This window comes from Corapipo altera, unplaced genomic scaffold (genome assembly GCF_003945725.1).
Source record: "Corapipo altera isolate COAL_440 unplaced genomic scaffold, ASM394572v1 22b, whole genome shotgun sequence".
Classification (NCBI taxonomy): domain Eukaryota; kingdom Metazoa; phylum Chordata; class Aves; order Passeriformes; family Pipridae; genus Corapipo; species Corapipo altera.
The window spans coordinates 5,530,048-5,554,279 of NW_020884876.1; the positions used below are offsets into that span (position 1 = coordinate 5,530,048).

Below are 24,232 nucleotides of genomic sequence, written 5' to 3' on the forward strand. Positions count from 1 at the left end.
TAAGCATGATCAACACTTTCTTGCATTTAAATTTAACTGCACAGTGCTGTACTGTTTTTCATGCTCCTTGAAGATTAATTTCTGTCTCTGAAGTGAGCAGTAAATTATCAATACCTGTGCAACTAGAGCATTATATAATATTATGTAAATTAAGTTGTTTTGATTCCTAGCTAAGTTCTGAAATAAGTATTTAGACTTGATTCAAAAATCCCTCCCTTTTCCCGGAATACTGATTTTTCTTACCTCAACTGTGTTTTGTTTTATCCACAGGTAAGTTTTAGAAAGCTATTATGCTCTATTTTGCCATTTTGCTTTCTCTTCTAGTTGTCAGCTGGCCTGGGTAAGTGCCCAGCAACTAGACAGACTTCCCAAGCAACACTGACTCCAGCCATGAATGAGTTTAACACAGCTGGCAAGCCTTTATGTGATCAGTCTGTAACAGTAGGCAATGAGGTATTTCATACTTGATATTCTGTGACTTAAAAAAGTTCCAGGTGACTTGGACATGTTTTTAAGTACTTGGTGTGGGGAGTGGAGTAGTAGCCATTTTAGCAAAACTTTTATAACTTCTTTGTTTTGTTTGTGGAAAGAGGGAAATCCTGACCTGAACTGGCAAGACATTTTTCCCTAAATAGAGTGGTTATTGCCAGCTATTAATGTGTCAGCCGAATGAATTTTGAATTTTTACTGTGAACTTTTGATAGTGTATACCACAGACAAGTCATCCATAAAGAAAATGATGGAAGTATTTGAAACCTAGTTTATCTTCAATGCATCTTGCTTCCCTTTTTCCTCCAAAATTGCCTTAAATAATGATCTGGATATTACATACTCTTTCTGAAAATTATGGTACCATTATACTCTAATTCTTCCATTTTACTTCAAAAAGTTATGGTCTGAGATGAGAAGACATGAGATTTTAAGAGAAGAACTGCGACAGAGAAGAAAGCAACTTGAAGCTTTAATGGCTGAAGATCAGAGGAGGAGGGAGCTCGCAGAAACAATATCTACTGTAGCTGCGTCTGTTAAAAGTGAAGGATCAGAAGCTCAGTGTACTCCACAGCAGAATAAGACAGAAAAGTAAGAGCAAAAGTCACTCTGTGTTAAGCAGTGAGTGCTTCTGTTTAGTGAGATGTCAATGTTGGGGCTCTTTCCTGTGTTCGTCTGAGCACTGAATATGATGATATAGCAAAGCAGTAAATTAATTTCTTGACTTCTGAAAGTGACTGTTAGTTGGCAACTTGCCAGTTTTGCGGGGTTTTCTAGCATATTTAATCTCTCCTGTTCTGTAAGTGAGTAAAAGTTACCTAAGAAGAAAATGAATGGAAAATGCCAAATGATCAGAATAATTGTTCTTCATCTCTGTTCCATTTATAATAAAGTAGTATTTTTCCAAGACAGTAAGTAATTTCATTTAACTGTCCCAGTATTAGAAGAATACAAGTTTAATTTTGCATTGGTGAGATGTTTTAATGCATTTTGGTGCAGCTTGATTAATTACAGATAGACAGACTTGTAATTGTCAACAGATTGTTTTAATAATGTGTCGTAAACTTAAAAAAAAATACTCCTTTCCAAACATCCCTGTTCTCCCCTCGCCCTTGCAATGTTCACTAGGACAATGGCTACCTGGGGAGGTTCTACCCAGTGTGCACTGGAGGAAGAGAATGGAGATGAAGATGGTTATGTCTCTGATGGAGTTGGTCAGGCAGAAGAAGAGGAAGAAGATGCATCAAGTTTGAATGACAGCTTCTCTATTTATCCCAATAACAACATACCAGAAAATGCCTATTTTGTTAAAGAAAACAAGGATAGGTTTGTAGCAATACTTGTTGATCTTATGTTTGTCAGAGTATATTGGGAAGGGGGTAGAAGAAGCATTAACTACAAAGCATCCTTACACAGGAAGGGGAAACTTCTTTCTGCATGCTAGGGAGGTGTGAGTAGTGGCATTTTCTTGTCTGAGTCTTTGTAGCTGCAATGCATATGACTAATTTGGTTATTTCTTCTCTTTTCAGTCTTATTAAACGTCTGCCATTGAACTCTCCAGTTGTGTGGCAGAGGAACATCTCCTGATGTTCCTGTGTATTTTTAATCAGCTTAAAAGATAATTGATCTGAAATTTTTACTGTCATAGAGATCAGTCTCTTTGTAAATAGTAGTTCAGAGAATTAAACTAACTCTGAAATTTTTCCTTTTAAATTGTTGGCTTTTGTAGCTTTGGAAACTGTTTTTCAAGTCTTGTGAATATTTTTAACTCTTGCTTACCTGATTGACTTCCTTAATAAGTTTTGTGTGGCTAAATGAAAATGCCATGTTAAAAGTAATCTAAATATCTTCAGATATTCTTTCTGGTTTTGATACCAAAATAATTTCAGTAGGTAGTGACCTTCTAGTCAGGGGCTGGACTTGTTAATGTGCTGTGTTAGTGTCTTCTGTTCTTACCTGAATTCATATTATATAGCAGTAAGGGACAATACTAAAAAAAAATCCAGAAACATCATAAGCGCTTTTTGTTTTTGACAGCGATAGTCAGTTGGGGAGCTCTTGTTTTCTGTTTGTTTAGGGTCATGTGGGATTGACAAAATGGCAGGGGTGATTAGCTGTCACACTCAAATGGCTTGTGCCAAGTGACTTGTTGACCTACAACTGAAACATAATTTGAATAATGGACGTATCATTAGAAGTTGTTTGAAATGTTGGATTTTTTTTCCTCATTCTTCATTTTATTCCCAACCCAGGTGGAAAAACTGCCGTCCTCTTTCAGCAGATGGGAATTACCGTCCAGTGTCTAAGACCAGGCAACACCAAAACATAAGTATGCGGCGTCAGGAGAACCTTCGTTGGATATCTGAACTTTCTTATGTGGAAGAAAAGGAACAATGGCAAGAGCAGATCAATCAGTTGAAGAAACAGCATGAATTTAGTGTCAGCATTTGTCAAACTTTGATGCAGGATCAGCAGGTAGATAGGAAGAGCAGTTGATTTGCTGTTCTTACTTTGTCTTTTTTTTTTTTTCCCCTAAATCTTTCCTAGCAGTGACTTCTAGTTTGGTACTGTGGTCACTGTTATGTATTTTCTTTCCACAGACCCTCTCTTGCCTCCTACAGACATTGCTTACAGGCCCGTACAGTATGATGCCAAATAATGTTGCATCTTCACAAGTACATCTTATTATGCATCAATTAAACCAGTGTTACACTCAACTGACTTGGCAGCAGAATAATGTCCAAAGGTTTGTTGACTGTATTAGTGCTTAACTATGGATTTTGAAATGCTTCAGTAACAGGGAACATGGTTATGTGAATAAAAGATTACAAATAATGGTTAAATATGAGACTTTTGAACTTCTAAGTTGATTTCAAACTTTTGAAATTCCATGCAACATATCTGGTGTTTTTGGGGTTTTTTTTTCAAAACTGCTTTAACACATTTGAGCAGGTTCTTTTTGAGTAATCCTCCTTCAAGAGAACCAAAAGTTGGCAGCTCTTCCAAAAATCTTTTATGATAGCTTTATTTGGCTTTTTTGATTTAGGCTTGCTTTCCTTGAATACACTTAGTGTCTGTAGTTTTTGCTGGACTACCTGGCAAGATTCTGGATTCTAATGGTAATAAACAGCAAAAAAGCTTTTTGTCCTTTCTTGGTGTTGTCAGTTAGAATTTATGCTTCTTATGTTTCATTTGGATGTCCTGTTTTTGCCTTCTGAACAAATGATCTTTTTTGAAAAAAGTTGTAATAGTCATTTTAATTGTTGCATGGAAGTTCAAGCTCTATATCTCTGCTTTGTATTTGGTAAGTGGTATAAAACTGTCCTCTCATACAGTTTTTTAAAGTAATATTAACTTCAGTTCTGCAAATATTTTGTGTATTTGGTTGTTTCTATTGAAATTTCCTTTTCAGCATGCTTATTTCTTTAGAATGTAGTCAGTTTTTTGTTGTTCTTGCAACGATGTTTAACCTGTAAACATGACCACTCCTACAGAGCAGTTGGTTTTAATCCTGTGCCTCTGTCACTTGGGCTTAAAGATAAGTTATTTTTTTCTTGAAGTTTTTTTAATTAGCTGAATGGAGCAGTTCTGTACATACATTACATAGTGCAGGTGAAATAATAGGAAGCTCAAATTACTTTACTGTAAATTGGCAGTGTTTCCTTAGCATTCTTATTTTTTTCCCAAGTCGTCGTTTTTTCTTGTTTTCAAGGCTGAAACAAATGTTAAATGATCTTATGCGCCAACAAGAACAACAGTGTCAAGAGAAGCCATCAAGAAAGGAGAGAGGCAGTAGTGCACCACCACCTCCATCTCCTGTTTTCTGTCCATTCAGCTTTCCTCCCCAACCTGTGAACCTCATCAATGTTCCAGGATTTACTAATTTTTCTTCCTTTGCTCCAGGTGGGTATTACTATAGGGTTGAAAGGTAATATGCATTTCAAAAACTTCTATTCCCTCATTTAATTGAAATCTTAGTGTGAACTTGCTGAAACTCAGTAAATTTTACTTTATATTGAGATGATCTTAAGCTGAAATTTAACATTTATTTCTGAAGAATTGTATGTTTTTAATTCAGTATGAAAAGCAAGACCTTCTCAATATGAATTTGGTTACAATTGAAAATACCAGCTCCATAAAGTTAAGGTTTCAAATGTTTGAAGCATTTACATACCTTCAGCAGTCATTTAAAAGTGTTCTGACTAAGTGAACCCTCTAATTTCAAAGTGGCACCTGGTAATTATTTCTGTTTTTCTTAGAACTTCCAACACTCATTTTTGTTCTATATACCTGTAAATGGAATATGTGAACTAATTTTTGTTCCTATCAGAGCTGCAAAGTAACTGTTGATTTGGATACAGTATTCCTAATCTCATTATCAAATCTACTTTTGCTGTTGAATTTGAAATGGAAAAAAAAAAAGTAGGTATTTTACTGTATAATCCAAAGTTACCAAAACTGTCTTAATATATTTCAGTCTTTTCAAGAAGCCGGGAAATAGGCATAGACCTAGACTGTAGATTGCAGATTCTAAAGTCTGTTTTCTACTTTGAGAACAAATGTTAAATTATATGGGACTTGCACAGAAGAATAGGATTTCGAGATTAAAATTTAAGTATTTTGAATCTGTAACTTTTTTGGCCCTATAAATACTTGAACCATTGGAGTTTTCTTGTAAATTTGACAGTGTTTGAAGTATTCAGGCAGACAGAACTTTGACTTTTTTTGGAACTCTTATTTTTACTTTCACTTATAGGAGCTCATTACTGGGGTTTCTTGAAGGTTTCTGTATCTCCACTGGTGGGATTGTAGTATTCAGTAGTGTTTGAAACCTGCATTTAAGATAACTTCTGATTCTTATGGAGCTTTCAGGATGAAAACAGTTCTTGCTTATTTCCCCACTGTGTTTTTGCTTCATAATTTTATGTTTCCACACAGTATGTCTTGAATTGGACTTTTATAACAAATAAATGAGGTAGGATCTTCTGACTCTCTTGTTTACTTTGTAGGTATTAACTATAATCCAGTGTTCCCTTCTGGTTTTGGAGATTTTGCACACAATATTTCCCCACACAGCAGTGATCAGCAGGAGCAACAACATCCTCTAGATAATAATGCTTCTGGTAAAACTGAGTATATGGCATTCCCCAAACCTTTTGAAAGCAGTTCTTCTAATGGAGCAGAAAACCAAAGGTATTTAATGTCAAAGTGCAGTTCTCCTTTAATAATTTCTCCTCCCTTTCTTCTCCCTCTTCTGGGGCTTGTGGGAATTCATCATTTGTTGAGGGAATTTATTGTAATAGAATTAAAATACGAACTTTACTTTTGCAGCTCCCAGTTTAATTTTTCTCTTTTTTTAAGTAGTGTTCTGCTTTTCTATATATTAGTGTATCACTTCATGAATGTTTTAAAATCAAATATTATGTTGGAGTGGTTTTGTGATGTTTTATGTAAGTACAGAAAGATTTTGTTTCCATGGGTTTTTTTGAAATTGAGCACTTTGAATAGCTAGAGAATATAATGTCAGTGAATGCCTGTTTTTTCCTGCTACTGTTGTTTTAAGAAATATTTTGTCCTGTAGTACTATTTGAGCACAGCAATAGCTGCATAAGTATATTCAGGTTGAAATAAGTGATAGTTGTGAATTTCTATAATTTTCCACTTCAAAGGGTTCTCTAGTTTTTTTTTTCCCAATGTTCAGTCGGTACCTAATTAACAAGGGCAGATAACTTGCATTATGGATAAACTATTTGCCTGGTAATACATGCTGTTTCTATCTGAGAGACTAGGTTATGATATATTGAGCTCTGTCTGTCCTTCTTTTTCTTTCTGACAGAAGGAGTCATAGACAACCTGAAGAGGAAATGGAAAAAAGATCAACTTGGTTTAATGATAGCCAGGAAATGAAAAAAGATGATCAGTTTCAGCTGAGAGCAGGTTTTGCAGTTTCAGTACAAAATGTTGCTTCTGGTCACAAAAATCAGTCTGATATGAGCCAGAGAAGAGAGTTTGATGAAGAGTCTTTGGAGAGTTTTAGTAGCATGCCTGATCCAGTAGACCCAACGACTGTGACAAAAACGTTTAGGTCTAGAAAAGCATCAGCACAAGCAAGCTTGGCATCAAAAGATAAAACACCCAAATCAAAGAATAAGAGGAAGAGTTCTTCTCAACTAAAAGGCAGAATTAAAAATACTGGTAGGTTGTAAAGTAATCTTAAATACTGTTGCAAACTCAGCTTGGATTGTAATCATTACATCCCAGAAAGTTTGCTCTCCATAAATAGTACCTATAATGATGAAAATAAGTTACTGAAATATGAGTTCATTTTACATAATGTAACTACACAAGGTTTTTTAGTATTTCAGTAAATAGAAAGCATACCTGATTAGAATATCATGATCGTGAAAGGATCATGGATGCAGGTACATGAAGATCTGGAGTAACCAGGAACTGGTTACATCTTCATTGTCTTCATGTTCAAACTGAATGATTTGGTGAAAGATATGCTTCAGTAAAACACTGAATGAGAACAGGAGGACAGTACAAGATGTATAGCAGTATTGTTGCAATCACTAAGCATTTAGTACTACTGTATGGCTTCAGTGTACAGAGGAAAATTTTTGGCTAGGAAACATCATTGGTATTTTGCATTTTTAAGAATGCCCACGAACAAATTTTTAAGAGTAACAAAACATTTGTAAGCCTTTTTTTTTATTATTTTTTCCTTTTCCTCCCATTAGGTTATGAAAGTGCAAGTGCTTCTAGTGTGTGTGAACCCTGCAAGAGCACTAAAAGCAGGCAATCTGATGAGGTGGTTCATGCAAAGGTGTTCAGCAAAAGGAATCGGGAGCAGCTGGAAAAAATAATTAAATACAGTAGATCTACAGAAATGTCTTCAGGTACTCTTTTCTAAATGTCTAATTGTTTTCTGAACTCTGAGTAAAGGACTTCCATAGTGTTATTTAATACCTCCATACTTAGTTGCTAGTGTTATTTAATAAGTGGTGTATTTTGACAAGAAAACAGTACTGTATATTTAGCATGTGGATTTTCCATTTCAATTTCTAAGGATGCTTCAAACACAGAAGTGAGTAAAAAGTTTGATACTGATTGCTTTTGTGTGTTTTATGTAGATTAAGTACTTGATAAAAGTAATTTAGAAACAAACCTGATACTGTAAGACAAGCAAAAATGTAGCCAATCTTGCCCAGTTGTTGGTGATTTTATGGAAGGTAACTGCACAACTGATGAAACTTTGTTGAGTGTTTAAACTACATCCTGTACTGCATACATGTCTTTTTTCTACTCATGCTTAAATGAGCTCCATCAAATATAATTCAAATTCAACCATGTAACATCACATAAACCCTTACATTTTTGCCATCTGCTTTTCTTATATCTAGATCATAAAAATGCTCTCCTGTGTCTTTTTAGGTTCTGCCAGTGTGTTTGTTTCGTTTGAAAGATGTAGAAATTTTAGTCGTCACAGAACAATATCCAGCTTTGCCAGTGTACCTGTGTCCACACTAAGAGCTGTTTATTAGTATGTGTGATAGCTTTTACTGGTCAAGTTCTCACAATAAGCAGCTCTGATGTGGTTTGGATAACTAAGCAGTCTTCCTTCTGCTGTTTTGTATAGACCCTGTCTTTATTTCTGGTGCGCATTTTTGTGTTTATCACTGTCTATCCCCACTTTCCTACAGCGCATGCTAGGAGAATTCTGCAGCAGTCTAACAGAAATGCATGCATTGAAGTGCCAGGTAATGCATTCACTGCTTAGCTTCAACAATATCCTATTACTTTTTTTTTCTTCTCTTTGCTTTGGTCCTTTAACTCACTGTGTAGCAGATGTTCAAGATTAGTGCTATTGCGGCACCTTCCCTATAAACGAGACGAGAAGTTTCTTGTAATTTGCATGAAATGCACTGTTACAAACTACTTCGAATTACATTGTGGACAATGTGTTTACCACTTTGTTGATAGTAACAATTACAAATAGAAAATATGCAGGTAGATACTACAACAAAAAACTAATTTTAGTAGGCATTTTTAGTATGTTTAAAAGCTGCTATTATGTTTTATTAGTGGGGGAGGGAAGCAATTTATGGTGACTTCTATCAAAGGTGGAAAATCTTGCCTTTGCTTAAAAATACTGGTAAAGTATTTGCAGATAATCATATTGCACAGTAATGTTTGCTGTGTTGCTAATAACTTCATTAACTTGAATACTAACAAATACACATCTGTTAAACTAAGCTGAGTTTTCCAAATTTAACTTTGCGTCCATTCAGCACTTTCCAAATTATGTATGTAATAACTGTTGTGATGCAAGGATAATCCTTAATTTTCAAAGGAATGGGAATACTTCGGAATACATTGTCTTCTGATACCTATGTAATAGGGTTTAAGGGTAGGAGGTTTTATGTGAACTCAGGAGTGATACTAGATACATATGAGAATGTAGCATTTATGCTTGTGTGGGAAGGAGTGGCTTTCTTGAATTCAGTCTTAAACTTTCTCAGTGCTGTGTCGCAAAAGCGTGGACTACTTGTATAAACTTGAGACCTTTGGTTATCTTGTGTGAAATATCTTAAAACTCGATTTTCAGTGTTGAATACCTATTCTGAAAGCAACATTGTGGTGTGTGCAGTATTCTCTTTTATAAAGAGTACTTTCTAAAGGTATTGTTGAGAAGTATAAAGAAAATTTTTCCTATGAATGCCTTATATTATATTTTGTACGTAAAAGATTGCATAATTTCAGAGTGTTTAAATATTTGCTCTTCAGGACATGAGTAAGCTTTACGAAAGCAGCTATATAATGGAATCTACAATGATTAGATATAATTTGTGTACCTGTAACTTGCATACCTGATAGGCAGTTGTCTTTCAAATGGATGCCTGTCACAGACTTAACAAGTTCCTTTCTTTTTCTGCAGAAACTGGCAGTGATCTTTCTATGTTTGAAGCTTTGCGAGACACAATTTATTCTGAAGTGGCAACTCTTATTTCACAAAATGAGTCTCGTCCCCACTTTCTTATTGAACTTTTCCATGAGCTTCAGCTGCTAAACACAGATTATCTGAGGCAAAGGGCTCTGTATGCTTTACAGGTATGCACAAAATTGTTGATCTTGTGTATGAATCAAACAAACCTTAGATCCCTTTTTACAGCATAGATTTATTACCTTTTCCAGGATATAGTAACCAGACATTTATCGGAGAACAATGAAAAAGGGAAGTGTGCAAAATCACTGAATTCTGCAACGTGGATGGCATCAAATTCTGAACTCACTCCCAGTGAAAGCCTTGCCTCTACAGATGATGTAAGTTTTCAAATTCAGAAGCTGGGTTACTGGCAGCTTTTTCTGTATTTCAGTTTTCATGCATGCTTGTCTACTGAAATATTCATACTAGTAATTAAATTTTGCTGAAATTAGTATGGACTTTTCTAAACAAATAGTTGCAAGAGAATCTTTATGCAAAAGTGATAAAATATGGTAGGATTCTTGATGCTGCAAATGAATGATGTGTCAGGAATGAATGGAACGTGGAGAGGGATGTGAATCGTGAACTGATATTTGGAAAGAGCCCAAATCCTTTTCTGAGTAGGATCAGGGCAAGTACTTATCACAAGATTTTCCAAAAATTTGTGCTTTTTTTAATTTAAGAAATCACTGATGCCTTCTTATAGTTTCTTAAGAGTTTTACAGTTAAGTCTTTGAAAGAGATATGGTAGAATCACCTGATAGATATATATCCTGAAAGCAAGGTTCTTCTCTAGTCAGACCACCTGGTGACGTCTTGATACCACAGCATGTGACTGAAAAGAATTGCTGGCTTGTTGACAAATCTGTGAGAGTATGGTGCATTCTTTCTTTGTATTCAGTTGTTTGGTGTTTTTTAGGAAACTTTCGGCAAGAACTTTCCTACAGAAGCATGTCAAGATTGTGAACAAAATGATGCAGACAATGGGAGTACTATGTCTACATCTTCAAATTTTGAACCCTTTGCCACTGATGACCTTGGTAAGAATGATGTGATTTAGTGTTGTGTTACTCCTTCCCTCCCAGAATGCCTGCAATTCTCCATGCTTTAGTAGTACACTGTTATTTGATTTTTAGTGTGTAAACGTATTTTCTAAAACAAAATATAGATAAATTAGCCTCTTGAGAAACACTTTGAGTTGATCACAGTGTGTAATAAGATGTTATAACTCAACTACAGTTATATGTAGGTTTCAAAACTTATGGCCTTGAATTAATTTTTATAATTGTTTACTTGTCTATCAATTGAAAACTTTTTATATAGATTAAAAAATGTTTTTATTCTAAATATAGGGAACACAGTGATTCACTTAGATAAAGCTTTGTCTTGGATGAGGGAATATGAGCGTATGAAAATTGAAGCTGAAAGTACCCTTGACTCTGAGGGCTGCTCTAGTAATTTTCAGGGTGCTTCTACTGCTAAATTAGAAGGTATGCACATATACACATATTTTGCTTAAGTTTTAGAAAATAATTATTCTGACTATGAAGAATCATTTAATTGGCTGAATTGCTTTCCTCTGTAGTTATATTGAAAACCTCGCTAAGTTTCAAAGGATATTTGCCTACTTAAGGAAATACAATTTATTTTTTATAAAGGGAAATATGTTTTTGAAATTAATATTTCTTTAATAGTAATATTGAATGTCTTAACTGTGCCTATTTTTTAAATTAAAACGAGGTCCAGGTACCAGTGAATGTCAGCCTGTGCCACAGTCAAGTGAAGTTTCTGCTATTCCATGTCCTCGTATAGATACTCAACAGCTTGACCGGCAGATTAAAGCAATTATGAAAGAGGTTATTCCTTTTCTGAAGGTAAGAACTCTTTGTAATATAGTGTGAATTAGAAGAATAGGAAAAGGATCTGCATAACTACACAGAAGAATGTAATTTAAAATTGATCACTTGCATCTTAGAAACAACTATCAATAAGTATGTGTTAAGTTGCAGACCTTGCTGATGATGAAGTAAATCTTCCGGAGAAAGGTTTTGTGGAGCTTCTAGTAGGAGAAAGAAATGGTGAGGTTTCTAGATTTCACAGGGCTGGTGGACTTGGCATCAAAAAGAATAGAGTTTGCTTGCTTTGGAGCTGACCAAATCAAATAGAAATGTTTTAGAATGTAGTTCTGAAATATTTGCTACCTTTCAGCAAAGAGAACTGAGATAACTGATTAAAACTGTTACATATAAGGTAACAAGATATTTTTAAAGAATAGCTCTGAGTTGTTGATTTTTAGCATTATTTTCTTAAGTTTACAAATGTCTTTAAAGTTGTTGAGAGCTTGTCAACTTTTGCAAATACAGAGCAGAAATGTACTGCTTTAAAGAGGGAGAAATAGTCACAGTTCCTTCTTTGGGAGGTGAAGAGCAGAGAAGATTGAGTTGTAAGATGCTTAAGTCGCCTCCCTGTTCCCTTTTATAGTAGGCACAGTGTATAAGCTTAGGTTTGTGTAATAAGGTTCTCGGTTGATACTAGGTTTAAAAACTGAATACTGTTGCCATGCCAGAGTTGCACTGCCTGAAGACTTCTGTTTTGCTTGCAATTTTAAAGCTGCATGTAACAGTAGATATCTTAGCATACACTTGAATACACGGCCACAGTATATGAAGATTCTTAGTTTGTCTAAACATTATAAGATGGCATGTACTTATGTATTGGAAAAGTGAGATAAAGCTTTGTGTCATGACCAGTCAGTCATTAGAGAAGTATGGTGTTTGTGAGATGGATTAGGACCTGTTTGTGAAGTGCTGTTCCTTCACTGGACAGGTGATTTTTTTTTTTTTATAAATTAGTGTCAGTATTTGAGTTGATGGCTAACTTTTCTTTTGAAGCTCATTCTGTGATACTTGTTTAGGAACACATGGATGAAGTATGTTCTTCTCAATTACTGACATCAGTAAGACGTATGGTCTTGACTCTTACACAACAAAACGATGAAAGTAAAGAATTTGTGAAGTTCTTTCATAAGCAGCTTGGCAGTATACTTCAGGTTAGTAGTTTTTCAGTGCTGTTTTGCAAGTTGGCTAATGAGCAACAGATGAACCAGCTTCCCTAAAGTTGTATTTTACAGCTTCAATAGCATAGCTGCAGTTCTCCTTCACCTTTGATACAGTGATGAGGTGTTATCTTCTTTCCCAAAATTTAAGATTTGCTATGCACAGAGCTTCTTTTTCATCATTACCATATGATGAGAGGTGTATCCCTGGCCTGTGGCTGTCTTCAAGGAGAGCTCTGGTGATACTTTTCATGGATATTTTATGTAAATTCCTGAAAATCAGTAGTTTGCTCCTTTTTTTTTTTTTTTCTACAAGCATGCAGTTTAAAACATGAGCTTACTAAACCCAGTGTTATATGACTAGAGATTCCACTTAAAATCTGTTTAAGACACTAAAACATTTGAAAAAAATACAAGCTATTATATACATAACCAATTTTGAGTTACTGGGAATATGAACAATACTTAGTCTTTGAAGTTTGAAAGCCTGTTTCAAAAACTGAAGAATTATTTCTTTTCACAGGATTCACTGGCGAAATTTGCTGGTAGAAAATTAAAAGACTGTGGCGAGGATCTTCTTGTGGAGATCTCTGAAGTGTTATTTAATGAATTAGCCTTTTTTAAACTTATGCAAGACTTGGACAACAACAGTATTTCTGTAAAGCAGAGGTGTAAACGAAAAATAGAAAGTACTGAAGCGATACAGTCTTATGCTAAAGAGGTTTGTTTTATTATATTTTTGAAAAATGTAGCTTTTCTGAGATTGTTATATATGTGTATTTCCTAAACTAGTTTGATTACCTTATTTCATATGTTGTATTTATTTATTTACTTACTTATTTTACTAATTAGTACTGTGTAATCACAGTATTGCATGAACTGGTTTTCATCAGTAAGGACAAGTCCTGCATTATAGATTACATCTGTTACAGATAACTAATTGTGTAGACTTGGTACATAAATCAGAGGAAATATTTTAATGGTTAAATGTGCAGATAGGAAGGAGTAGACAAGTGTTGAAATAGTATTAACATCTGGGGCCATTGAGTAATTGGTTTAACCCCAATAAGCAGCTCAGCCCCACACAGCCTCTTAATCACTGCCCCCTGGTGGGATGAGGAGAGAATGAGAGTGGTAAATGGAGAAAGCTTATGGGTTGAGATAAAGACAGTTTATTAAGCAAAGCAAAAGCCATGACCACAAGCAGAGCAAAACAAGGAATTCATTCACCACTTCCCATGGGCAGGCAGGTGTTCAGCCACTTCTGGGAGAGCAGGGCTCCATCATGTGTAATGGTGACTTGGGAAGGGAAATGCCATCACTTTTAACGTCCTCCCCTTTGGCTCGCTCCTTCCCCAGCTTTACATGCTAAGCATGATGCCATATGGTGTGGAATATCCCTTGGCTCAGTTGTGATCAGCTGTCCTGGCTGTGTCCGCTTCCAGCTTCCTGTTCACCTTCAGCCCCCTTGCTGGTGGGGTGGAGTGAGGAGCAGAAAAGGCCTTGACTCTGTGCAAGTGCTGTTTGGCAGTAAGAAAACATATCAACTGTTTTCAGCACAAATTCCAAATGTAGCCTTGTACTACCTACTCTGAAGAAGTTTGACTGTCCCAGCTAAATATTTTGACACATTGGGGGTTCTAGTTCATCATCTCTTCAGTTATGCCTGCAGGTTTCCTTGCAGTAGCTTAGTTTGACACCATCTTTACCAAATTCGAGTAAGTTCTATGAAGTCATCATGTAGTTAGTTTGTTGGCATATGCAGAAAGAATCACTTTCTAGACTTGCAGTGTAAAATATACATAAACTTTTCAGAAATATTCAGGACTTTATACATATTCTTGCTCTAAAAAAGCAAGTTTGGATTGGTTTTCACACCATTTACATTTTTAATTTTGGTATTGCTTTTATTAGGAGCATAGCTGCTTTTTTTTAAAGTTATATAAACTGTTTTCAGAACAAACAATAAACTAGTTTATGGTCATGTATTTATGATTTCAGTGTTCTTTCAGGTTTCTTCTAGAAACACTAATACCAAAGCAAACCCTTAACTCATTCTTATTTTAAAATGTCAACAGAAGATACTTTTTGAACCTGTCATAAAGTCCTACAAGTATTTTTAGGAGTGCCATCAGCTATATTTCAAGATAATTCAACTTAGATGTACCAACAGCATGGCTAGTAGGAGGGAGACTGTGGAATGCCCTGGAGAGAGGCCAGACGAACACTCTGAATCAAAAAAGATTTGGACATGACTTCTTGTTTTATCTGAAGTTACTCATTGGGCCTGTGTTACGTAAAGATTTGGTTTATACACTGCTTTGAGAAAACATGGAACTAGCTTAGGCTCAAGGTTTCCTCTCCTCTCCTGGAAGACAGGGAATTGGGTTTAAGGTCAGTGTTTACTTTGTTGCTGCGGCAGCACTTCAGGCAGAGCCAGAGATGAGCCAGAAGTGGTAGGTTCTGGTTACTTTGCACAGACCTGCACAATTATCTCTGTATGGTCTTCTCACTGCCCTCAACTCTGGAATCCCGATGCAGGCACATTTTATCTTGCGCGATTTTTGTGGCTCTCTTGATTCCAGTAAAGTAACCAGTATTAGATTGCTTGCTGAAAAGCACAGCGCTTTGTCTTGATCAGAATTAGAATCGTAGAATGGTTTGGTTGGAAAGGACCTTAAAGATCATCTAGTTCCAACCCCCTGCCATGATGTATCTAATTGTATATGTTAAATATGATTCAACCACAGACTGTAGAATTAGCCCAATATAAACATAATTGTTTAAATAAAAAGGGCTAGCATAGTTTTTTAATGCTTTGCAACTGTGAAATTTTGAAGACATCTGTGTATACAGAACTCCCCGTGGCTTACTGCCATTTTAAGATAGCAGTTTTTGGTAAGATTGGCATTTCAGCCTGGCTTTCATGAAGCCCTGGTTTGGTTCACTATTTCCAAGTTATTTCAGTTTGGAATTGAAGATAATTTGTGTTTCTTCTAGGCAAAAAAAGGTCTCCAGGTGGATGTTTGTTCATCTGCTGAAGATGTCGATGAGGACAAAGTATGTGTATGCTCTCAACTGTCTTTATTCTTCAGATAGTTTCACAGATCACTAAGTCTTACTGTTCTGTTATAGGAATCAAGTATTTGTAAGGGTCCCATTTCCCAGTATTCAGAAATTTATTAATCTCTTTCCTGTTATTTTCGGTGGTTTACTTCATCAAACAAACAGAGAAACTTGCAGATTCCCTTCTTAAGGAGAGCTTAAATATTTTAACAATTAACATTTTCTTTTTTAATGGTATGGAATAAGTTTTTTTTACTTTCCACGTTAGGGAGAAGGTAGATGTTCTGAGTTGTGACATATGGTATTTGAGGTTTCAGAGCCCAAGTCTGCCTGTGCTCTGAGTATTAAATATCAGTGCTCAGAATTTCTCCTTTTTAAGTTTGCTTTGAAAACCAATAATAAAATTGTTTGGGGAGATGGGTTGTGTATGAAGTTTTGTATTTTCTGCTGGAATGTTCAGCTTTCTCCAGTCAAGGGAATGATATAGGTAAAGCACTAAATAGAATGTTGATTGCATTCCTAAATGGGCATAGGTGTGTGAATAGGCATATATGTTCATGGAGTCAGTGCTTTCTCTTAGGGCTTAGAGCTTCTGTCACACTGGAAGTAGAAGGGGGAAGCTGTATATCACTTGTCATGGTTGCTATAGAAGAGTCCTTTCAAGATTTGGAGCCAAACTCAGGGCTTCGTTCATATAGGAGGAGCAGAATTTTCTCACTCAGTGTATTTAGCAAATCATTCAGCAGGGAGACTGCTGAGTAGCTATTGCTGAAGAAATGAGAAGCTGCCATTAGGAATATTTTTACTTCTCATTTAGAAGGAGCAGGAAAGTTGCTAGAAGGTAATAATGCAGGTGTGTCTTTCTTCTTGCTAACAGCAAATCTAAAGAGCCTTTTTTCAACCTTTTCAGATAATGAAATACCCAGTAGTTACGAAGTCCTTGACAGCTATGTCTGAACAGTGCATGATCTCTCATAGGAAGTTCTGATGGTCCGTTTTAAGGAGTAGCTCTGCAGTATTCATTTCGAGGCCTTAAGGACTACTTAAACAGATTTTTAGTCTGTAGATACTTCTTTATTTTTGAGAATTAAAGGTGACTCCTTGATGCAGAAACCATAATTTAGTCTTCAGATAAACAAACATGAAATTGCATAGTATTCCTTGTTTCCCTAGGACAAGGATGAGACCGAAATGGTTAAACAAGTACAGGACTCAGAAATATGTGCTGGTAATGGAGTTCCCGAAAGCAATAGGTCTGATGTGTCTGATCAAGAGGAAGATGAGGAAAGTGATAGTGGTCCAGTGGCAATAAGTAAGTCATGTTTCTACAGCTCATTATTCTGTGCTTTCACTGTAGTTTTGAGCAACTTAATTTTACAACAACATTTGCATGAAGTACTGCTGTGTAACATCTTCTCTCACAAATTTTCTAGTCAGTCTTTTTTCAGTGAAAGCTTTGCAGTACTGTATTTACTAATGTCATGTGAAGGGTTAACCATTCCAATTAGAGGAGCTTTTGTTCTTCGTAATCAGATCTGTAAAAATACATTAGAATCAAATTCATTGTTATGTATCTTGTCTCAGCTAAACCTTTAACCTGAATGATGTGAAAGCTGCTGAAATTTTATGCAGTTTTTAATTTAAATAATGCAGGTTTTTAAATATGCTTCTTCTTAAGCTTGCCTGGTTTTATTAATTTTTTATCCTGTTTGTCATCTAATACCAACTACTCCTGGCTTGGATTCCTTTACCATTTATATTCTTTACACCAACTTGTTTAATAACTTAGATCACACCAACACAGTGGTGTTTGTTCATAATATAGCTGGTGTAAAGCATATGGATATTTGAAAGTTAAGTCATTACTGTATCTTAATTTTAAAGAATGTTTTGGAACAAGAGTTATAACTGATCATTGCAGTAAATTCCCCAGTGGGATTTGGCAATATGAAGGTGGTTTTACATTGATTTGCCTTTAGGTTTATCAAAAGCAGAAACCCAAGCTCTGACTAACTATGGCAGTGGAGAAGATGAGAATGAAGATGAAGAAATTGAATTTGAGGAAGGACCTGTTGATGTGCAGACATCACTACAAGCCAGCAGTGAAACTACAACTGAAAATGAACAGGTATCACCAAAACTGTAAATGCAGAACAAAGCTATGCTAGTGCACAGCTTTTCAGTACATAGTTGTATGTAACTCAGTTTTTCTTGTTGCACTGTTTTCTTACTATAGAAAGTAGAAGAATGATACAAGAAATTGCATTATACCAATAGCTGCTACATAAAAAATGTAGCATTCCTCACCTGAATTTATTATTGGTATAGCTGATGCCAAAATGGATGCATGGACACAGACAAAATTAATGTTTACATCTGCTGTCAGAGAGAAAAAAGGTTAAACAGCAAATGAAAAGTTAAACTTTCAAAAAAGGATCATGTTTTAAACCTTTAAATGGTTCTTTCTCTGCTTACAGACATCAAGTTATAGTTGTGAGCCACTGGCTGCTGTATTCTAGCATGTCTTTGATTTGTCTTTCCTCTTTATCATGTGATGATTTTTTCTAAAACAATGGTGAAATGTTATCGTCATTTCACTGTTAGTTGTCTTTAAAACATTTGGATGTGTGTGACCTGGTTTTGGAGACTTGTCATGTCTTTATATTTCAGTAAATAAGATTGACTTCTGAATCTCTTGAAACTTTGGTTTCCTCAACATTAGAAAAGGACATAACTGGAACATTTTACTTTAAAGGCTAAAACAGTAGATCTTTTCTGTGGAACCAAAGAGTTTACCTGGCAACTACTATAGTGAAAAGAAAATGTTCAAATAATACATGTGTGTCAGTGTTAATGGTTTTGTAAACTATTGTTGACCAGCTGATGAATAGGGAGAGTGAGACTTGCTGTCTTTATTTCAAACTAGTGAAAAGAAAAAATCGTGGAGCAGGTATGCAGTGTGTTTCTAGTTAGTAAATTAGCCAATAAGATACGAAGCTGATCAGTAGAATTTGTTGTAACTTGTTTTTACCTTCCCCAATAGAATTCAAACCAAGAATTGAGTAAGGCAAAAAGCAGTGAGATTTTGTCATCAGAACAAGAATCTGTTAATATTAAAGGTAAGCCCTGTATACAGTAACTGAGGGACTAACACTTCTGTAAAAATTTGCATACTGTGAGAATTATCTTGGACATTGCCTGTGATATGTGTAATTAAGAGAAAGATGATCAAATTTGCAAGAGCTTACTGGACTTTTTCATGGAACTGTATCAGTTGCCTAGATATGTCTGTGTTGATATTGACACAGCAAATCTTTTAAAGAGGAAATCTGGAATAATCTGAGGTAGGTAGGTGTGGTTTTGATGCTTGATGTGAGCATGAATTTTAGTTGATTGTTGCAGCCCTTGACATAAAAGTGTAGCAGAGTATATTTGTTACAGTATTTTGGTGTTTAGATTTGTCTAGTATTTGCTTTTTCTGCTACTACCCTTTTACTAGCAATTGAAATCACTTTGTATTTTAAAGATTTAAATTTCTGTGAGTAATGCTGTGTTGTGACTGATTAAGAACTGAGAAATCATTTTCTGTCAAAAGATGGAAGCTGACTGGGTGGTATGCACGTTGCTTCTGATGTAACTGTTTTTACCATCACCCTTCCTGTGTTTTTCTGTTGCAAATACTTGGTTTGTTCTTGGCCTATTTTTGTAGACTAAAAGCAATATTTGAGTAGATCCTGTGTGGCAGAGTGTTAAGGAATTTATTGTTCTGTATTACATCTCCTGATACTTAGAATGGATATTTTATAGTAGGTCATTTAGTTCTGGGAATTGTTTTTTCTGGAGTTTGTTTTTGGTTTTTTTAACTGTTTTTAGTCAGAAATCAGGTCATGTACTCTCATGTGATAATTGCTTATACTTAATTGTATGAGAATACAAATAACTCATGTTTTATTTCAGTCCGCTTTGTGTTGATCTGAGAGACTAATTCACTTTCATTGCTCATTTATGACTTTGGATCATAATTTGTAAAAAAATAATAATTTAGCATTTTTGTACACTCAAAATCTTTTACTATCTTTGCCAAGATAAAATGTAATTTTGTGTTTTTAGGTGAACAAGATGTGGCTACAATTGTGCCTCATTACCTCTATGTCAAGGAGAATACACCACCTTTAACAATCAATACCCCAGAATCCTTTATAGCAGCCACTGTGAAAACAGAAGAATCAAGCTCATCTTTACCAGTAAATGAAACACAAACATTAGATACCACATGTGCAGGAAACAAATCCGGTGCAAGTTCTGAAAGCTCCATGGCTGGCAGCCCTGATACGGAGTCCCCTGTGCTAGTGAATGAATATGTGCGTATATTTCGATTAAGATACATCCAAGAGACATGAGAAACTTTTTTCTATTTCAGTGTTATTTCTAGTTTGCAGTCTTGTTGGGCATTGTTTTTTTGATATACTTTAATTGTCAAAAAGTGAAAATAAAACAAAATAGCACTATTCTCTTAAATATCACTATTTTTATTAACAGGAAGCTGGTTCTGGAAATGTAAGTCAAAAATCTGATGAAGATGACTTTGTGAAGGTTGAAGACTTGCCCCTCAAACTTGCTGTATATTCAGAGGTATTTGGCTACTATTTGTGGGGTGTTTAGGAGTGCACACCCTAAATGTCTTTATTATCTAGACAGCACAAAGAATTATCCAGAATTTTGAGATTTGCTTTCTCTGTTATGAAGGCAGATTTAATGAAGAAAATGGAAACAGAGGCACAAACCAACAGTTTGTCTGATGAATTACTGGATGGAGGTGGAGCTCGAGATCAAGAATTAGTAGGAGATGCCCAAACTTTGAAAGAACCTGGTAAATATTATTTTCTAAATCTTACACGCAAATTGGGAATACACTCTGGAATGCTAGAATTCAAATATCACTGAAGTAAGGAATTATTGTGGTGCTGAAAGAATATCGGGTTTTGTTACCATGCATTTGAAAATACTTTATTGATATGATGGGATTTTGCCTTCCATGTCTGTTTGATATACTTCTGTTAGATTCTGTCACTGATAAAGTCATAAGAATTAACATATGTAAAGTGCATGCCACAATGTAATGGTTTTGAAACTTAGTCAAGTGGAGTAGTATTTTTGTTTCATGTTATGCAAGCTTGGGTTTAATTGTTATTATCTGATTTAATAATGCTCAATATAATTTTCTGACAGACTGCTCAGTGTTTTTGTGATAGAAAAGTTCGAGAGACTTTTCAGAATAGTAAAATATCTCTTCCGGAAAAGGAAATTATTTTTCGTATGAAGCATAACATGAGGTAGAAAAAAGTTTCAGTGTGTATGATAGCAATAAAAATTTGTCACTTTCATTAAACAGTATTTATGCAGCTACAAAAACTTAATGGTAATGCAGGTCAGAGAATTTTTTTTTTTAATATAATGTTGATATTGTGACAAAATTGCAGTATTAGAGACTTCTATTCTATTGTTAGACTTGTAATTCTCCAGTGGAGAATACAGTAAGGGTGTATATAAAGACATGAAATGGTTATTGTCATAGTAGCAGTTTTCTACTAGTGTAGCTAGTTCCAATTCCTCAAATATGCATATTTTTAATGCATTTGCAGTCACAGCATAGATTTTTCCAGAACAAAGTGTGAAGAAAGGTGCATCTTTCCTTCCATTTCATTCACTGTCTGTCAGCATTCTGCTTGTCACAGCCATGCCAGCATAAGTCTTGCATGCCCATTTGATGGATACTGATGCATATGCCTGCTGTAGGAGCAGTCTGGCTGGGAATGCCATGCCACACCAGATTTGTAGGTAGCACTAAGCCATTCTGATCCGTGTATGTGGGGATGGCTGTAGCTGTTCAAGTAATCCATGGCTCAAAATGCTTGTGAGGATGAAATATTTCATCAAGATACTTCAAGGGATCTAGGAGTTGAAATGTGGTCATGAGCTGTTTTTGATGCCTTGTAGCTATTAGATAATGATGAGTGTACTCTTACTTTACAGAAACTTTTGGAACTCAAAATGCATGAGAATAACCTGAAGATATCTGCATTTATAAACTCCATGTATACAAATGCATACAGAAGATCAGCACTAATTTCCCATAATTCTGGAAGTGTATAAAAATGTAAAATTTTTGACACACTGCCTCTTAGGATAGGTATGTGAACTTCTGCCTGTGGCAGTTTAAACAGCTGGAACTGAATTCACTTCAGTTTTGCTGCACTGTTCTTTTTCTGTCTTTAATTTTTTATTTTTTATTGTGACTTGTTTAGTAATTTTAAAATTGTTCAAAATAGTAGTTTTAAATAAAGTTTGGACTTGTCTGTAAATTTTGTCTTTTGAAAAATTTTCCTTTGGTTTGCAAACTGGTTTGCTGAGTTTGTTGCTGGAAGTTAACTGACTTTAAGTGTTGGCATACTTGTAGCAGTTTGTTACTTCTCTTACAAGAAACACCACTCATTTTCCTGGGACAAGAAATTCTTGTCCGACTAAGTTTCTTCATCTTCTGCAAATACAAGGTGTAGACACAGTACATACCTACATGTTGCCTTTATAGCCTAGAGTATAGCTGGTTTGTAACAAAAAAGTTCCTGTTCATGGCCTGTGGAATTCCTTTGTATCAGCACATTTATCTGAGGTGAATTTAAAATACCTTAGGTGTGTAGTTAATTGCAGAAACCAGTGGTATTTTCCTGCATTTTCTATTTTGCACTTTCAATGTTCAAAGAGATAAGCCTGTTTGAAAATGCCAGTATCCTTTCACAGGTAACAGTTAAAAGTGATGTAGAATCTGTTCCTAAAGTATTTGACTTTAATTAGAATTTCCTAAATTTCCTTACAAAGTTAATGGTTTAAAAAACAGCAGCTGATGGAGTCTAATGGTAAAGGTGGAATTAGAATTGTAGAAAAGTAGATTGGAAAACTTTCTTCACTTTTTCAGACCAGAGTTGCTAATAACACTGAATCGAAAAATTGAGCTAGAAGCAGCTTATTCAGCAGATCTGCTGCATTATAGACATCCTGTTTACCTTAAACACAAGGCTTTTCTCACAGTAGTTAAAAAGCACTGGTCATCTTTAATTCAGGTTTGTGGTGCTTGTGAGGTTAATGTGATAATATGGCTTTATACCATGGGTGACAGTCTAGTGACTGCGAAGCCTAAATATGCGTGAAGTTTAAATAAAAAGAGAATGTAATTCTTTTGTGATTTCATTTTTTACTTTGTTTGGAGTGTCTCTAGATATTATGAGTGAATTTTGAAATGGCAGCTTATGGTCACATGCCTCTCATGTCCAAAAAAGTTACTAGCAAAAGGTTTGAAGACAGTTTAGTTATGTGCAGACTTTAAACTTGAGGACATGAAATATATTGTGGCAAAGGTAAACCTGTGAACGTGAAACAATCAAAGTTATTAATGACTAGTTTAGCCCAAGAATCACTCAGTAAACCTAAAAGAGGACATTTTTTATGAAGTAGAACAAGATTATGTATGCAGGTTTGAAACAAGTCTAGTTTATATGGTGAATCATTAAATTCTAAGCTCAAGAAGAGCATGAGCACACACCAGTCCTGAATTCTTGCCCTGGCAGGGTGCAAGTTTAATCTCAGCTAGTGCCTAAGCACCAAGCAGCTGCTTGCTTACTCCCCCACCAGTGGGATCAGAGAGAGAATTGGAAGAGTGAAAGCAAAAAGCCTCATAGGTTGAAATAAAGACAGTTTAAGAGCTAAAGCAAAAGGTGTGCCTGCAAGCAAAGCAAAATGGCAGGCAGGTGTTCTGCCATCTTCAGGAGAGCAGGGCTCCATGAGGCATAATGATGACTTGGGAAGACAAATACCATCCTTCCAAATGCCAGTCACCCCATCCTTCTTCTCTGAGATTTATATGCTGAGCATGATGCCATATGGGTCTGGAATATCCCTTTGGTCAGTGGCAGTCAGTTGTCCAAGCTGTGTCCCCTCCCACCTCCTTGTGCACTCCCAGCCTCCTTGGTGGAGGGGTGGGTAATCCCCACTCAGCAATAATGAAAACATCCCTGTGTTATCTACACTGTTTTCGGCACAAATCCAAAACACAGCCCAACACCAGTTATTGTGAAGAAAATTACCTCAGCCAAAACCAACATAGTGTGTATAGGAAAAATGCACTGAAATTGTATTTCTTTGGTCATACTTCCTCTCCACTGTTTCATCACAGAATGGTTGAGGTCAGCAGAGACCCCTGGAGGTCAGCTTGTCCAGCTCCCCTCCTCTGGTAGGGCCACTCAGAGACGTTTGCCCAGGTGGCTTTTGAATATCTTCGTGAGAGACTACAACCTCCCTGAGCAACCTGTGCAAGTGCTCAGTCATCATTACAGTACAGTGTTTCCTAATATTCAGAGGGAACCTCCTGTGTTTGTTTGTGCTCTTCTAGTCTACTTTCATTATCTCTTACTGACGTAGCAGAAGTGTTGAAAAGTTAAGCTCTCTCTTACATTCTAATGCCAGTCCTTCTGGCATACTACATATGTAGCTCAGTTCAAGTAGAATTTGTTTCATGCTTAAAAAGAGCATAGGAGAGTGTGAGGTAGGAGAAGCGGAGTCTTGTGCTTAAAACATTGCTTGCT

At 35.7% G+C, this 24,232-nt stretch overlaps 1 protein-coding gene across 25 annotated transcripts in view; it reads left to right on the forward strand.

Moving 5' to 3' along the window:
• The window catches only part of PCM1 (pericentriolar material 1), a 41,068-nt gene extending 19,110 nt beyond the window's left edge, over nucleotides 1–21,958 (forward strand). For 12 of the 25 annotated variants that reach the window (XM_027635638.1, XM_027635643.1, XM_027635652.1 and 9 more), the window contains 25 exons: nucleotides 325–453; nucleotides 890–1,080; nucleotides 1,618–1,815; nucleotides 2,742–2,964; nucleotides 3,090–3,235; nucleotides 4,202–4,392; nucleotides 5,499–5,682; nucleotides 6,326–6,684; nucleotides 7,230–7,388; nucleotides 8,193–8,249; nucleotides 9,428–9,600; nucleotides 9,685–9,813; nucleotides 10,395–10,515; nucleotides 10,828–10,965; nucleotides 11,216–11,349; nucleotides 12,390–12,524; nucleotides 13,054–13,251; nucleotides 15,531–15,590; nucleotides 16,770–16,908; nucleotides 17,576–17,724; nucleotides 18,640–18,715; nucleotides 19,707–19,957; nucleotides 20,136–20,228; nucleotides 20,343–20,466; nucleotides 21,630–21,958. In XM_027635638.1, coding sequence (XP_027491439.1) covers nucleotides 325–453; nucleotides 890–1,080; nucleotides 1,618–1,815; nucleotides 2,742–2,964; nucleotides 3,090–3,235; nucleotides 4,202–4,392; nucleotides 5,499–5,682; nucleotides 6,326–6,684; nucleotides 7,230–7,388; nucleotides 8,193–8,249; nucleotides 9,428–9,600; nucleotides 9,685–9,813; nucleotides 10,395–10,515; nucleotides 10,828–10,965; nucleotides 11,216–11,349; nucleotides 12,390–12,524; nucleotides 13,054–13,251; nucleotides 15,531–15,590; nucleotides 16,770–16,908; nucleotides 17,576–17,724; nucleotides 18,640–18,715; nucleotides 19,707–19,957; nucleotides 20,136–20,228; nucleotides 20,343–20,466; nucleotides 21,630–21,655 — 3,783 coding nt within the window. In that variant the 3' untranslated portion in view covers nucleotides 21,656–21,958. The remainder of the gene's footprint in view (nucleotides 1–324; nucleotides 454–889; nucleotides 1,081–1,617; nucleotides 1,816–2,741; nucleotides 2,965–3,089; nucleotides 3,236–4,201; nucleotides 4,393–5,498; nucleotides 5,683–6,325; nucleotides 6,685–7,229; nucleotides 7,389–8,192; nucleotides 8,250–9,427; nucleotides 9,601–9,684; nucleotides 9,814–10,394; nucleotides 10,516–10,827; nucleotides 10,966–11,215; nucleotides 11,350–12,389; nucleotides 12,525–13,053; nucleotides 13,252–15,530; nucleotides 15,591–16,769; nucleotides 16,909–17,575; nucleotides 17,725–18,639; nucleotides 18,716–19,706; nucleotides 19,958–20,135; nucleotides 20,229–20,342; nucleotides 20,467–21,629) is intronic. The other 13 variants (XM_027635649.1, XM_027635659.1, XM_027635662.1 and 10 more) reach the window with 8 other exon arrangements.
• Nucleotides 21,959–24,232: the final 2,274 nt, after the last annotated feature.